Genomic DNA, 17,212 nt, shown 5'->3' on the forward strand with positions numbered 1-17,212 from the left:
CTCTGGTCTCCACTCTGGCTCCTTATCCCAATATGTCACCTTAACATGCCATCTGGTCTCCACTCTGGCTCCTTATCCCAATATGTCACCATTAACATGCCCTCTGGTCTCCACTCTGGCTCCATATCCCAATATGTCACCATTAACATGCCCTCTGGTCTCCACTCTGGCTCCTTATCCCAATATGTCACCATTAACTTTCCCTCTGGTCTCCACTCTGGCTCCTTATCCCAATATGTCACCATTAACATGCCCTCTGGTCTCCACTCTGGCTCCTTATCCCAATATGTCACCATTAACATGCCCTCTGGTCTCCACTCTGGCTCCTTATCCCAATATGTCACCTTAACTTGCCCTCTGGTCTCCACTCTGGCTCCTTATCCCAATATGTCACCATTAACATGCCCTCTGGTCTCCACTCTGGCTCCTTATCCCAATATGTCACCATTAACATGCCCTCTGGTCTCCACTCTGGCTCCTTATCCCAATATGTCACCATTAACATGCCCTCTGGTCTCCACTCTGGCTCCTTATCCCAATATGTCACCATTAACATGCCCTCTGGTCTCCACTCTGGCTCCTTATCCCAATATGTCACCATTAACATGCCCTCTGGTCCCCACTCTGGCTCCTTATCCCAATATGTCACCTTAACATGCCATCTGGTCTCCACTCTGGCTCCTTATCCCAATATGTCACCTTAACATGCCCTCTGGTCCCCACTCTGGCTCCATATCCCAATATGTCACCATTAACATGCCCTCTGGTCTCCACTCTGGCTCCTTATCCCAATATGTCACCATTAACATGCCCTCTGGTCTCCACTCTGGCTCCTTATCCCAATATGTCACCATTAACATGCCCTCTGGTCTCCACTCTGGCTCCTTATCCCAATATGTCACCATTAACATGCCCTCTGGTCTCCACTCTGGCTCCTTATCCCAATATGTCACCATTAACATGCCCTCTGGTCTCCACTCTGGCTCCTTATCCCAATATGTCACCATTAACATGCCCTCTGGTCTCCACTCTGGCTCCTTATCCCAATATGTCACCATTAACATGCCCTCTGGTCTCCACTCTGGCTCCTTATCCCAATATGTCACCATTAACATGCCCTCTGGTCCCCACTCTGGCTCCTTATCCCAATATGTCACCTTAACATGCCATCTGGTCTCCACTCTGGCTCCTTATCCCAATATGTCACCTTAACATGCCCTCTGGTCCCCACTCTGGCTCCATATCCCAATATGTCACCATTAACATGCCCTCTGGTCGCCACTCTGGCTCCTTATCCCAATATGTCACCATTAACATGCCCTCTGGTCTCCACTCTGGCTCCTTATCCCAATATGTCACCATTAACATGCCCTCTGGTCTCCACTCTGGCTCCTTATCCCAATATGTCACCATTAACATGCCCTCTGGTCTCCACTCTGGCTCCTTATCCCAATATGTCACCATTAACATGCCCTCTGGTCTCCACTCTGGCTCCTTATCCCAACATGTCACCTTTAACATGCCATCTGGTCTCCACTCTGGCTCCTTATCCCAATATGTCACCTTAACATGCCCTCTGGTCCCCACTCTGGCTCCTTATCCCAATATGTCACCTTTACATGCCCTCTGGTCCCCACTCTGGCTCCTTATCCCAATATGTCACCTTTAACATGCACTCTATGGGGCCACTTTGGTTCTTTAGTGTTTATAGTGTTTCATCCCCAGTCTGGAGGCATAGGGGAACAATTGTGCCACATTGATGTGAGTTGCAGTGTTGAAGTGTTAGTGTGTTCTGTGTGGCTGTGGCTCCTCTGCGTCCTCTTCGCCTCAGTGGCAGCCTGTTATTATCTCCTCCTCCTATGGTGTGCCACAGTGACAAGCAATGATGGGGGTAACATGTTACTTTTGTTACAGTCTGCTTGTGTGTCTGTGTATCTGACTGTGGTCCATGTGTCTAAAGTCCTACAGGCAGCAGTCACTATGCCTCCTCCGGGGAGCTGAGTCAAGGCAGCTCCCAGCTCAGTGAGGAGTTTGGCCCAGAGGTCGAGGGGAACATGAGGGGCTCTGTGGAGCTCTACGATGAGGACAACGCCTACCACTCCTGTCACTCCTCTGTCAGCTACGGCTGGGATCCCGACGCGCCCGAGGAGGTGTACAGTGACGAGGGGGGCTACATCAAAGATGACGAGGAGGAGGGTGAGCTTTATGAGCCTGAAGATGGAGAGGGGGAGTGTGACTATGAGCGAGAGGAGGAGGAGGAGATGGACAGCACGCTAAGCGAGGAGCTGCACTACACCCCCTCCCCTACAAGCATGGCTTCCACGCTGGCCCCCAAGGCCTCCATTGCCAGGCCTCCTCTGGAGAAACAGGCCTCCCTGAGAGAGCAGCAGCCACAACCCCCCACCGTGGTTCCCTCTTCCCTGGCCCCCACCTCTCAAGCCCACTCAATGCTCCCTTTCCAGCCCCCTGTCACCACAGCCTCCACCAAGCCTACCTTCACCCCAATGATCCATCCATCCCTCATCCAGCCCCCTGCTCCAGATACCCAGCCCCCTGCTCCAGATACCCAGCCTCCGGTGTTTGATGCCCTGGATGACATCCACCTAGACATCCAAGTGGAGGAGCCTCTGACTTTAGAGGAGGAGGTCCCTGTCGTAGAGAGCCTCCCAGCAGAAGTCCCCCCAGAGAAGACCCCGGTCGTCAGGTGAAACCTCCTCTACTGCACTCTTAGAAAAAAACAGTTCCAAAAAGGTTCTACCTGCAACCAAAAGGGTTCTACATGGAACCTAAAGGTTTCTACCTGGAATCAAACTGGTTCTACCTGGAACCAAAAATGGTTCTACATGGAACCAAAAATGGTTCTACATGGAACCAAAAGGTTTCTACCTGGAATCAAACTGGTTCTACCTGGAACCAAAAAAGGTTCTTCAAATGGTTATCCTATGGGGACAGCCATAGGATAACCCTTTTAGGTTCTAGATAGCACCTTTATTTGTGTGTGTAATGTAGCCAGAGCACCTTCTCATATTTTTTATGTATTTATTTATTTCACCTTTATTTAACCAGGTAGGCAAGTTGAGAACAAGTTCTCATTTACAATTGCGACCTGGCCAAGATAAAGCAAAGCAGTTCGACACGAACAACAACACAGAGTTACACATGGAGTAAAACAAACATACAGTCAATAATACAGTAGAAAAATGAGTCTATATACAATGTGAGCAAATGAGGTGAGATAAGGGAGGTAAAGGCAAAAAAAGGCCATGGTGGCAAAGTAAATACAATATAGCAAGTAAAACACTGGAATGGTTGATTTGCAGTGGAAGAATGTGCAAAGTAAAGTCTTGTAGATGACCTGGAGCCAGTGGGTTTGGCGACGACTATGAAGCGAGGGCCAGCCAACGAGAGCGTACAGGTCGCAGTGGTGGGTAGTATATGGGGCTTTGGTGACAAAACAGATGGCACTGTAATAGACTGCATCCAATTTAATGAGTAGGGTATTGGAGGCTATTTTGTAAATGACGTCGCCGAAGTCGAGGATCGGTAGGATAGTCAGTTTTACAAGGGTATGTTTGGCAGCATGAGTGAAGGAGGCTTTGTTGCGAAATAGGAAGCCAATTCTAGATTTAATACTATAACAAGTATTCACTTCCCTACATCTTCTACCTATACACACTACATACTCTATACTGTACACACTACATATACGCTACATATACACACACTACATATATACTACATATACACACTACATACTGTATACACACTACATATACACACTACATACTGTATACAGCCTGCATATACACTAAATACTGTAAAAGCAGTGGTTCTCGCTTTCATACGACATGTGTCTGCTTGGGGGGGGGATATATACATGCGGTCTATAAATCAGGTGAACAGAAGGATTTGAGTTCCTGTATGTTTCTTTATCGCACCATGTCACGTTAGTCATAAGGCATACGCCCCCGCCCCTCTACATGTTTTTTCCTGTCTGCGCGATGCGTGGAGAAACCTGTTGGCTGCACCGCTTCGGATTGCGTCTCTCCAGTAAGCCATGAAGCAAAGAACGTTACAGTCTCTTACTACTAATGTAAGAAATTATACACACAACATATACACTACATATACACAATACATATACACTACATACTATATACACACTACATATACACAATACATTATTCTACAGTTTTATTAGTATCCGTTACTAGCCACTACTGCCTATAAAAAAAGTTACATTATTTTCTAACATGTAAATATATTGAGCTCTGCTCTTGTAAATTCCTCTGCCAGCTATCAGAGGCCTATCATGGATCCTGGTCCAGACAGGGCTAGGGCCAACTGGCAACGGCTCTGCAGCAAGGTCCGACTACAGCTGCAGCAGGTGAGACAGCCTGTGTGTGTGTGTGTGTGTGTGTGTGTGTGTGTGTGTGTGTGTGTGTGTGTGTGTGTGTGTGTGTGTGTGTGTGTGTGTGTGTGTGTGTGTGTGTGTGTGTGTGTGTGTGTGTGTGTGTGTGTGTGTGTGTGTGTGTGTGTGTGTGCTTGTGTGTGTATGTGTGTGCACGTGGATGTGTATGGAAACCATGTGGCTGCTCTCTTTGTTTCTCGCCAGAATGCTGTCACTCCTTCATTCATTCACTTCTCAATCCTTTGGTGGTCTGTCATTCATGTCACCTTCTCTTACTCTGTAAATTGTAATCCTGTGGTTCTTTTTGCCCAGCTTAATGTTGTTAAGATAATTTGTGTTTGTTTGATTTTGTGCCACTTCCGAAGCGATTTGAATGTTGTCCGTTCTGATTGGCCAGGGCTGGAGCCGACTGCCAGGTGGGTGTGTTTGTGGTTGGTCATGAGTGCTGCAAGTGATGATGACGTGAATGTCAGTGTTGTGTCATGCTCTAAACACACAGAGAGAAAAAGAGCACAGATACAATTACTGGAACGTTAGGGGCGGCATGGTAGCCTAGTGGTTAGAGCGTTGGACTAGTAACCGGAAGGTTGCAAGTTCAAACCCCCAAGCTGACACGGTACAAATCTGTTGTTCTGCCCCTGAACAGGCACTAGGCCGTCATTGAAAATAAGAATTTGATCTTAACTGACTTGCCTAGTTAAATAAAAAAATAAGGATCTGTCACAAATCCACTTTCAACCATGGCCTTCAAAAACACAAAGGCCTCCCGACTGACGTCAATGGATGGCGAAATCACCCCGATCTTGTCTCCTGTGTTTTATGGCTGACATTATGGTTTGTTTTTTTCCCCAATGAAACACATCTTTCTTGACTTTATAGTAACAAAGTGGGGTAGACTAGATAACAAACTGACTAGCCGTGTGTCACGACTCCATAGGTGCAGACAGCTAGGGGCAGACAGCTAGGGGTGGACAGACAACTAGGGGCAGACAGCTGGGGGCAGACAGCTGGGGGTAGACAGCTGGGGGCAGACAGACAGCTAGGGGCAGACAGACAGCTAGGGGCAGAAAGCTAGGGGCAGACAGACAGTTAGGGGCAGACAGTCAGCTAGGGGTGGACAGACAGCAAGGAGCAGACAGACAGCTAGGGGCAGACAGACAGCTAGGGGCAGACAGACATCTAGGGGTGGACAGATAGCTAGGGGCAGAAAGCTAGGTGCAGACAGCTAGGGGCAGACAGCTGGAGGCAGACAGACAGCTAGGGGCCGATAGACAGCTAGGGGCGAACAACTAGGGGCAAACAGACAGCTAGGGGCGGACAGACAGCTAGGGGTGGACAGACAGCTAGGGGTGGACAGCTAGGGGTGGACAGCTAGGGGCAGACAGCTAGGGGCAGACAGACAGCTAGGGGCAGACCGCTAGGTGCAGACAGCTAGGGGCAGACAGACAGCTAGGGGCAGGCAGCTAGGTGCAGACAGCTAGGGGCAGACAGACAGCTAGGGGCAGACAGCTAGGTGCAGACAGCTGGGGCAGACAGACAGCTAGGGGCAGACAGACAGCTAGGGGCAGACAGACAGCTAGGTGCAGACCGCTAGGTGCAGACAGCTAGGGGCAGACAGGCAGCTAGGTGCAGACAGCTAGGGGCAGACAGACAGCTGGGGCAGACAGACAGCTAGGTGCAGACAGACAGCTAGGTGCAGACAGCTAGGTGCAGACAGCTAGGTGCAGACAGACAGCTAGGGGCAGACCGCTAGGTGCAGACAGCTAGAGGCAGACAGACAGCTAGGGGCAGACAGCTAGGTGCAGACAGCTAGGTGCAGACAGCTAGGTGCAGACAGCTAGGGGCAGACAGACAGCTAGGGGCAGACAGCTAGGTGCAGACAGGTTGGGGCAGACAGACAGCTAGGGGCAGACCGCTAGGTGCAGACAGCTAGGGGCAGACAGACAGCTAGGGGCAGGCAGCTAGGTGCAGACAGCTAGGGGCAGACAGACAGCTAGGGGCAGACAGCTAGGTGCAGACAGCTGGGGCAGACAGACAGCTAGATGCAGACAGCTAGGGGCAGACAGCTAGGTGCAGTCAGCTAGGTGCAGACAGCTAGGTGCAGACAGCTAGGGGCAGACAGACAGCTAGGGGCAGACAGCTAGGTGCAGACAGCTAGGGGTAGACAGCTGGGGGCAGACAGACAGCTAGGGGCAGACAGACAGCTAGGGGCAGACAGCTAGGTGCATACAGCTAGGGGCAGACAGACAGCTAGGGGCAGACAGCTAGGTGCAGACCCCTAGCACCTAGCTGTCTGTCTGCACCTAGCTGTCTGTCTGCCCCTAGCTGTCTGTCTGCCCCTAGCTGTCTGTCTGCCCCTAGCTGTCTGCACCTAGCGGTCTGCCCCTAGCTGTCTGTCTGCCCCTAGCTGTCTGCTCCTAGCTGAACACCCCTAGCTATCTGTCCACCCCTAGCTGTCTGTCTGCCCCTAGCTGTCTGGGACAGACAGACAGCTAGGTGCAGACTGCTAGGGGCAGACAAACAGCTAGGTGCAGACAGCTAGGGGTAGACAGACAGCTAGGGGTGGACAGATAGCTAGGGGCGAACAGCTAGGGGCAGACAGCTACAAACAGACAGCTAGTGGTGTGATGTAGTACACCTAATAAAACAATTTCCAGGGGTACTATGTGCCAATCATTCCTCCACCTGTCTCCCCCCTCTCTCCACAGGCTCGGGGGGAGTCCGTTGGGATTTGCTCCCTGTTGCTATCAGCAGGGTAAGTGCCTGTCACTATCACACCAATGTACATGATAATAGCTGTATAATGATGGCCTAATGATGGTGCCGACGGATTATTGCGCCAATGGAGATGGCAGCATTGCGACTAGCTCTTAAGCAACTCTGCAGTATTTTGATTGTTTTGGTCACGTGGACTGGGATATGTTCAGAGTAGCTTCAGAAAATAATATCGACACAAGTACTGATACGGTGAAAGAGTTTATCAGGAAGTGCCTAGGAGATGTTGTACCCACTGTGACTATTAAAACCTACCCCAAACAGAAACCATGGATAGAGGTGAGCATTCGCGCAAAACTGAAAGTGCGAACAACCGCATTTAACCAGGGCAAGAAGACTGGGAATATGGAGGAATACAAACAGTGAAGTTATTCCCTCCGCAAAGCAATCAAGCAGCATAAACATCGATATAGGGGCAAGGTTAACTTCTACAGATGCACAATTGAGAGCATCCTGTCAGGCTGTATCACCGCCTGGTACGGAAACTGCACCGCACACAACCGCAAAGCTTTCCAGATGGTGGTGCGGTCTGCCCAACGCATTACTGGGGTCAAACTTCCCGCCCTCCTGGACACCTACAGCACCCAATGCCATAAGAAGGCCAAAAAGATCATCATGGACAACAACCACCCGAGCCACTGCCTGTTCACCCCACTATCATCCAGAAGGCGAGGTCAATACAGGTGCATCAAAGCTGGGACCGAGAGACTGAAAAACAGCTTCTATCTCAAGGCCATCAGACTGTTAAACTAGCACATCACTAGCACATCAGAGGTGGCTGCCTATAGATATAGATTAGGAATCCCTGGCCACTTTAAGGAAATGAAACACTAGCCACTTTAATAATGTCTCCGTACCTTGCATTACTCATCTCATATGTGTAAACTGTACTCTATACTATGCTACCGTATCTTAGTCCAATGCCGCTCTGACATATCTGTACAGTTGAAGTTGGAAGTTTACATACACCTAGCCAAATACATTTATACTCAGTTTTCAAAATTCCTGACATTTAAACCTAGTAAAAATTCCCTGTCCTAGTAAAATATTCCTCCCTCATGATGCCATCTATTTGTGAAGTGCACCAGTCCCTCCTGCATCAAAGCACCCCCACAACATGATGCTGCCACCCCCGTGCTTCGCGGTTGGAATGGTGTTCTTCGGCTTGCAAGCATCCCCCTTTTTCCTCCAAACATAATGATGGTCATTATGGCCAAAGAGTTCTATTTTTGTTTCATCAGACTAGAGGACATTTCTCCAAAAAGTATGATCTTTGTCCCCATGTGCAGTTGCAAACCGTAGTCTGGCTTTTTTATGGCGGTTTTGGAGCAGTGGCTTCTTCCATGCTGGGCAGCCTTTCAGGTTATGTCGACATAGGACTTGTTTTACTGTGGATATAGATACTTTTGTACCTGTTTCCTCCAGCATCATCTCAAGGTCCTTTGCTGTTGTTCTGGGATTGATTTGCACTTTTCGCACCAAAGTACATTCATCTCTAGGAGACAGAACGCGTCTCCTTCCTGAGAGGTATGATGGCCATGGTGTTGATACTTGCATACTATTGTTTATACAGATGAACATGGTACCTTCAGGCGTTTGGAAATTGCTCCCAAGGATGAACCAGACTTGTGGAGGTCTACAATTTTTTTCTGAGACCTTGGCTGATATCTTTTAATTATCACCATGATGTCAAACAAAGTGGCACTGAGTTTAAATGTAGGCCTTGAAATACATCCACAGGTTCACCTCCAATTAACTCAAATGATGTCAATTAGCCGATCAGAAGCTTCTAAAGCCATGACATAATTTTCTGTAATTTCCAAGCTGTTTAAAGGCACAGTCAACTTATTGTATGTAAACTACTGACCCACTGGAATTGAGATACATTGATTTAGGTGAAATAATCTGTCTGTAAACAATTGTTGAGAAAATGACTTGTGTCATGCACAAAGTAGATGTCCTAACCGACTTGCCAAACTATAGATTGTTAACAAGATATTTGTGGAGTGGTTGAAAATGAGTTTTAATGACTCCAACCTAAGTGTATGTAAACTTCCTACTTCAACTGTATATATATTCTTAATCCATTCCTTACTTAGATTTACGTGTATTTTGGGTATATGTTGGGAAGCTGTTAGATATAAATGCACTGTCAGAGTTAGAAGCACAAGCATTTCTCTACACCCGCAATAACATCTGCTAGACACGTGTATATGATAAAATGTGATTTGATTTGTTTTGATAATAGTTGTGTTAGTTGTATTATTTATTTCGTTGTATTCTACATTTGAGTGACTGCCCTTGTCTATCAGTGTTTTGTTACTTGTCATGTTGTGTGTGTTTTCGTGGACCCCAGGAAGGATAGCTGCTGCTTCTGCAAAAGCTAATAGGGATCAGAATAAACAAATAAACCAATATTAATCAAATCAAATTGTATTTGTCACATGCTCCAAATACATGAATACGTGAAAACCTTACAATGCAATCAAAAAAGAGTTAAGAAAATATTTACTAAATAAACTCAAGTAAAAAGAAAGTAACACAATAAAATAACAATAATGAGGCTATATACAGGGGTTACCAGTACTGAGTCAATGTGTGAGGGTACAGGTTAGTCGATGTAATTGAGGTAATATGTACATGTACTGCAGGTAGGGGTAAAGTGACTATGTATAGATAGCAGAGAGAACAGTCTATGACTAGGGTGGCTGGAGTCTTCCTCTGACACCGCCTGGTATAGAGGTCCAGTGATGTACTGGGGCATACACATTACCCTCTTTAGCGCTTTGCGGTCGGATGCCAAGCAGTTGCCATACCAGGCGTCGATGGCGCAGCTGTAGAACTTTTTGAAGATCTGACGACCCATTCGAAATCCTTTCAGTCTCTTGAGGGGGAATAGGCATTGTTGTGCCCTCTTCACGACTGTGTAGGTGTGGGTGGACCATGATCATTCCTTAGGGATGTGGATACCTAGGAATTTGAAGCTCTCGACCTGCTCCACTACAGCCCCATCGATGTGAATGGGGGCGTGCTCTGCCCTCGTTTTCCTGTAGTCCACGATCATCTCCTTTGTCTTGATCACGTTAAGGGAGAGGTTGTTGTCCTGGCACCATACTGCCAGTTGTCTGACCTCCTCCCTATAGGCTGTCTCATTGTTGTCAGTGATCAGGCCTACCACCGTTGTGTTGTCTGCAAACTTAATGATGGTGTTGGAGTCATGTTTGGCCATGCAGTCATGGGTGAACAGAGAGTAAAGGAGGGGACTAAGCTCGCACCCCTGATGGGCCCCCGTGTTGAGGATCAGCATATCAGATGTTTTGTAGCCTACCCTTACCACCTAGGAGTCGCCCGTCAGGAAGTCCAGGATCCATTTGCAGAGAGAGGTGTTTAGTCCCATGGTCCTTAGCTTAGTGAGCTACAAAGCTTCAAAACATGGAATAATACAGAACTGCATGACATTTTGAGCAAACAGTTAAAGTTGGTCCCAGATCTGTTAGGGAAAGAGGGATACCTAGTCAGTTGTACAACTGAATGTATTCAACTGAAATGTGTCTTCCGCATTTAATCCAACCCCTCTGAGTCAGAGAGGTGCGGGGGGCTGGCATAATTGATATGGGTTAACTGCCTTGTTCAAGGACAGGACAACAGGTTTTTACCTTATCAGCTCAGGGATTCAATCCAGCAACCTTTCGGTTATTGGCACAACACTCTAACCCCTAGGATACCTGCGTTGCCTATGGTCATTGTCATACAAACATGGCTATACAGCCGAAACGGATCTGGGACCAAGTTAGAGGATCTATTTCTCTAATTTCCAGTGTGTCTATGTGTGACTCACCACCTGGATTCGGTCTTATGTATCAACATTTAAATTATGTTTTTTACATTGGATAAAAGTAGAGACTTGGAGATACAAAATGGTATATCATACACTGCATTTGAGGAAACAATGGGACAGTAATTCTGCTTTGAAAGTTGATCAACTTGTAAACTCACTTTTGAGAAAACCGTCTTTCAATGTTTTGGTGCAACTATTGGAGAGCCCTTCTTTGTCTACACCCATTCAACGTTGTTCACACCCTCTTAAGCCTTAGCTGCACACATCTCTTTAAGGCTTGATCTGTGTATTCTGTACTAACTTGCCAGCTACTTCCAGACATTTAAGAGAGAGAGAACAGCTCACTGAACATTACTCACCCTAGCAGAGCTGGCTAGGCTGTTATAGTATGTTTTCCAGCACGTTGGTGACTGCAACTGTGCTGTCAGATTGTCCATTTGTAATTTCAGAGCGTTTCGCATTCAGAGCGCACACTGGACGCTCTGGCCAATAAGTAGGGTTGTTCCGAAAGCTCTGACCGCAGTCAAGCACCCAAGCTAACATGGCTAAGTCAGTTAGCTTGGGTGCTTGACTGCAGTCAGAGCTTTCGGAACAACCCTACTTATTGGCCAGAGCGTCCAGTGTGCGCTCTGAATGCGAAACGCATTGGCTACCTACTTCCAGACATAATGAGAGAACACCCCACTCTGACCATGTTACTCCCCCTAGTAGAGCTGGTTAGGCAGTTTTCATGTTACACAGAGCAGTGGTGACTAACAGTGCTGCTGGCAACAATTGAATTATGCTTTGTTGCTGACATTTACTGACACTGGACATATTCAACGGGTGTTGATCATTCAAAAATTAATCAGTTATTCTGCGCTCTGGCACACTAAGATGAGAGTATTTTGTTGTGAAATGTAGCTAGATAGCTAGCTAGGTAAACAATGAATCCCAACGCATGACGTAACGTTAGTTAGCGAGCCAGCCAGCTTACGTTAGATAGCTAGCTAATAGTACACTAACTTGAAATGAAAATACTGAAAAGACCAGCTCCAATAGACAGACGCGTGCTATATGGCAGACCAATCCAAACGCATCTCTCGGCATGTCCAGTCCATTCATTATCTCAGCCAATCATGGCTAGCGGGAAGGTTGCTCACTTTTTCTGTGGCTAAACCAACTAGGCTCGTAATTTAACAATTTAATTTGTATTTACAGATGGCATACAAGCTTGATATTAAGGCACATGAAAGTTCACATGTTCGAGACTAGTTGAGATGGAGTTTTTGCCCAAAATGCATTTTGATTAAAAAAAAACATTTTTTAAAGTTCAAACAGCTCTCCTGTGAAGTCGTGACTTGCAACATGCGTCTAGTCACGTATGTCAGTGGTGGTGGTGAATGTTGTGGTGATGAGGATGTTGTGGTGATGAGGATGTTGTGGTAATGAGGATTTTGTGGGGATGAGGACGGTATGGTGATGAGGATGTTGTGGTAATGAGGATTTTGTGGGGATGAGGATGTTGTGATAACAAGAGTGCTGTGTTTGTGTGGTTTCTCCCCATGCAGGGTGGGTGGTGCGCTGTATAGCATCGACAGCATGCCGGACCTCCGCAAGAGGAAAGCCATGCCTCTGGTCAGGGACCTGGTCAGTGTAAGTTCTGACCATATACTAAATATATTTTACTCTATATTCTCTCTCTCTCTCTCTCTTATCAATTTAAATTCAAGGGGCTTTATTGGCATGGGAAACATATGTTTACATTGCCAAAGCAAATTAAATAGATAACAATAGTGAAATGCACAATCAAAAATGAACAGTAAACATTACTCACAAAAGGGCCAATAATTAAACATAAATATAGATTATATTTACAATGGTGTTTGATCTTCACTGGTTGCCCTTTTCTTGTGGCAACGGCTCACAAATCTTGCTGCTGTGATGGCACACTGTGGTATTTCACCCAATAGATATGGGAGTTTATCAAAATTGTATTTGTTTTCAAATTCTTTGTGGGTCTGTGTAATCTTTCCAATGTGTCAAGTAATTATCTTTTGTTTTCTCATGATTTGTTTGGGTCTAAATGTGTTGCTGTCCTGGAGCTCTGAGAGGTCTGTTTGTGTTTGTGAACAGAGCCCCAGGACCAGCTTGCTTAGGGGTCTCTTCTCCAGGTTCCTTTCTCTGTAGGTGATGGCTTTGTTATGGAAGGTTTGGGAATCGCTTTCTTTTAGGTGGTTGTAGAATTTAATGGCTCTTTTCTGGATTTTGATAATTAGCGGGTATTGGCCTAATTCTGCTCTGCATGCATTATTTGGTGTTTTACGTTGAACACTGAGGATCATTTTGCAGAATTCTGCATGCAGAGTCTCAATTTGGTGTTTGTCCCATTTTGTGAGTTCTTGGATGGTGAGCGGACCCCAGACCTCACAACCACAAAGGGCAATGGGTTCTATAACTGATTCAAGTATTTTTAGCCAGATCCTAATTGGTATGTTGAATTGTATGTTCATTTTGATGGCATAGAAGGCCCTTCCTGCCTTGTCTCTCGTTCACAGCTTTATGGAAGTTACCTGTGGCGCTGATGTTTAGGCCGAGGTATGTATCGTTTGTTGTGTGCTCTAGGTCAACGTTGTCTAGATGGAATATGTATTTGTGGTCCTGGCAACTGGACATTTTTTGGAACACCATTATTTGTGTCTTACTGAGATTTACTGTCAGGGACCAGGTCAGACAGAATCTGTGCAGAAGATCTAGGTGCTGCAGTAGGCCCTCCTTGGTTGGGAACAGATGCACCAGATCATCAGCAAACAGTTGATATTTGACTTCAGATTCTAGTAGGATGAGGCTGGGTGCTGTAGACTGTTCTAGTGCACTCGCCAATTTGTTGATTTTTATGTTGAAGAGGGTGGGGCTTAAGCTGCATCCCTGTCTCACCCTGTGGATAGAACTGTGTGTTTTTTAGCACATTTTTAAGGCACACTTGTTGTTTGTGTGATTAGATTTTAAAATGTTGTATGTTTTTCCGCCAACACCACTTTCCATCAATTTGTATAGCAGACCCTCAATCCAAATTGAGTCAAAAATCTTTTTTAAATCAACGAAGCATGAGAAGACTTTGTTTTGGTTTGTTTGTTTGTCAATTAGAATCTGCGGGGTGAATATGTGGCATGACATACAGTAATTTGGTAAAAATCCAATTTAACATTTGCTCAGTACATTGTTTTTGCTGAGGAAATGTACGAGTCTGCTGTTATTTTCCATAAGATGCTGTTCATGCACATCCCCCGGTATATCTCTGTCCATTGTCTGTTTTTTGCCTTAATTTTTTATTTTTAATGGCCAGTCTGAGATATGACTTTTTCTTTGCAACTCTGCCTAGAAGGCCAGCATCCCGGAGTCGCCTCTTCACTGTTGACATTGAGACTGGTGGAGCGGGTACTATTTATATCATCCAACCCAGAAGCCACCCGCACCAATGTGTCGGAGGAAACACCGTGCACCTGGCGACCTGGTTAGCGCGCACTGCGCCCGGCCCGCCACAGGAGTTGCTGGTGCACGATGAGACAAGGATATCCCCACCGGCCAAACCCTCCCTAACCCAGACGACGCTAGGCCAATTGTGTGCCGCCCCATGGACCTCCCGGTCGCGGCCTTAGACCACTGGAAGGCCTCTTAGCGGGTACTATTTAATGAAGCTGCCAGTTGTTTCTCAAACTAGACACTCTAATGTACTTGTCCTCTTGCTCAGTTGTGCACCGGGGCCTCCCCCTCCTCTTTCTATTCTGGTTAGAGACAGTTTGCGCTGTTCTGTGAAGGGAGTAGTACACATTTCTCACATGGACTAACCTTCATTTCCCAGAACAAGAATAGACTGATGAGTTTCAGAAGAAAGATCTTTGTTTCTGGCCATTTTGAGCCTGTAATCGAACCCACAAATGCTGATGCTCCAGATACTCAACTAGTCTAAAGAAGGCCAGTTTTATTGCTTCTTTAATCAAGACAACAATTTTCAGCTGTGCTAACATAATTGCAAAAGGGTTTTCTAATGCTCAATTTGTCCTTTAAAATGATAAACTTGGATTAGCTAACACAACGTGCCATTGGAACACAGGAGTGATGGTTGCTGATAATGGGCCTCTGTACACCTATGTAGATATTCCATAAAAAATCAGTCGTTTCCAGCTACAATAAGTAATTTACAACATTAACAATGTCTACACTGTATTTCTGATCAATTTTATGTTATTTTAATGGACAAAAAAGTAGCTTTTCTTTAAAAAACAAGGACATTTCTAAGTGACCCCACACTTTTGAACGGTAGAGTAGTTGTCAAAGCGGGTGCTATAACTAAGGTATTATACTCACACTAAATAGACGACCTAGCCCTTGTGCCGTCCACCCTTGCCAATTTAACTGACTTCCAGGCTTTGAATTGAATAGCACTGACAAGCTGGAGGCCTGCTCAGCTCCACCACGCACTTGAATGAATAATTACCATACAGGACTAAATACATCAGTATTTTGTCTCTATGAATCCAGTTCACTGTCAGACTGTACAACCAACACACTTGCATGAGAATGAACACACACAAGGAGATGCAGATACATATGCACACGCACACACACCAGCGTTTCCATTAGCCATAATAGCCGGCTTTTGTCCGATAAAAAATAAATAAATAGTAAAGCCGATGAATAAAATTGGCACAGGCCAATTGTCCTGGGAGGAGAAGAAAAAATCCCATTGTGAAATAATGCTTTTTAGCCTATTCATTGGTGGTCTGGTCGTACTTATCGGTCTATAGGTTCATCTGCATAATTGTATGGAATTAAATTAGCATGTATGTACAGTATATTCATTATGTATCTTATTTATCACACACAACCAGCATACAGATACAGAGCCCTTGAGTGGAAAATCTGTCAGAAAGCGCAAGAGCTGCTGCCTGTGGTGCTTTCAAGACAACTACGATACGAGGTCAAATCATGATGTCAGTGATCTTCAGGTCGGAAAGTCTGATCTTTAGAAAGAGGCCTGAATTCCCGAGTTGGAATTCCGAGTTCAAAAACCGTTCAAAACTATTTTTCCCAGTCGGAGCTCGTTTAATCGCCAGTTCCCAGTTCTCCTGAAAACACTGAAGTCAGAAGTCAGAGATTTATGAGTTTCCAGTTGTTATGAACACTGCATCAAAACAGCAAGGGCAGGAAGGCTTCATTAGCACACCACACACCACTTTGCAATGAGCTGGAGGCAGTATGCATTTTGAAAACGTTATACTTAATTGTTTGAAACCTGAATGTTTTAATACAAATGAGCTCTTTCTAAATTTGGAATATATATTTTAGCTAGAAATCCTACACCTGTAACTCTCTGGGTTTTAAATAGAGTATATCTTTTAACATCGCATATCATTGTTAAGGAAATACGGAGTTTTCCACTTTGTTCCTAAGAGCTTTTGTCCTACACTCCAAAAGGGTTATTCGACTGTTCCCATAAGATTACCCTTTTGCGTTCCAGGTAGAACCCTTTAAGGTTCCATGTAGAACCCTCTGTGAAAAGGTTTATACATGGAACCAAAAAGGGTTCTCCAAAGGGTTCTCCTATGGGGACAGCTAAATAACTCTTTTAGGTTCTAGATAGCACAATGTTTTGGGTTGTTTACGTGATTAATAGGTGATTAATAGGTCTAGATTTAAATTAATGGAAATGTCCTCCCTCCTTTCCCTCCACCCAGTATTCCATCAACAAAATGAATAACTCTCCCCTGATATAGTGATCTTTCTGTCTCATGATCGATCACTCTGTATCTGTTTTGAAATCACCCCTATGCTATTGTCGCCATGTTTGTGACTGTGGCTAGAGTTGTTTGACATATGGCCCCTTTAACACTTGTTTCTCTTCCTGCTTCTTCCTTCCTCCATCTGTAATGCTAAAGGCTATGGTGAGTAACACTGTGACCGATTCCAAATGAAAAGAGAATGTTGTTAAGACAAGGGGAATAGCAATTTGTGTAGAGAAGCACTTCATTCCAGATACCCATGACCCCTGGTTTCTTGTATACACTTGGGGAGAATACAGCTGGATTGCTTTGTCACCTGTTGCCTTAATGAGATATGTTAAAATATATTAAAGTAAGTAGCAAGAGAAATGGACTTCTTTCTTTGAGCAAAATCAAAGTTGTCACTTTGTTTTAAAAGTGCTTATT

At 45.5% G+C, this 17,212-nt stretch overlaps 1 protein-coding gene across 1 annotated transcript in view; it reads left to right on the plus strand.

Moving 5' to 3' along the window:
• LOC139407600 (protein unc-13 homolog A-like) overlaps nucleotides 1-17,212 on the plus strand; it is an 86,883-nt gene that overhangs the window by 34,814 nt on the left and 34,857 nt on the right. The window contains exons 11-15 of the mRNA XM_071151426.1: nucleotides 1,961-2,704; nucleotides 4,297-4,387; nucleotides 7,120-7,166; nucleotides 12,575-12,659; nucleotides 16,943-16,948. Coding sequence (XP_071007527.1) covers nucleotides 1,961-2,704; nucleotides 4,297-4,387; nucleotides 7,120-7,166; nucleotides 12,575-12,659; nucleotides 16,943-16,948 — 973 coding nt within the window. The remainder of the gene's footprint in view (nucleotides 1-1,960; nucleotides 2,705-4,296; nucleotides 4,388-7,119; nucleotides 7,167-12,574; nucleotides 12,660-16,942; nucleotides 16,949-17,212) is intronic.

The sequence above is a fragment of the Oncorhynchus clarkii genome, chromosome 4 (genome assembly GCF_045791955.1).
Source record: "Oncorhynchus clarkii lewisi isolate Uvic-CL-2024 chromosome 4, UVic_Ocla_1.0, whole genome shotgun sequence".
Lineage (NCBI taxonomy): Eukaryota > Metazoa > Chordata > Actinopteri > Salmoniformes > Salmonidae > Oncorhynchus > Oncorhynchus clarkii.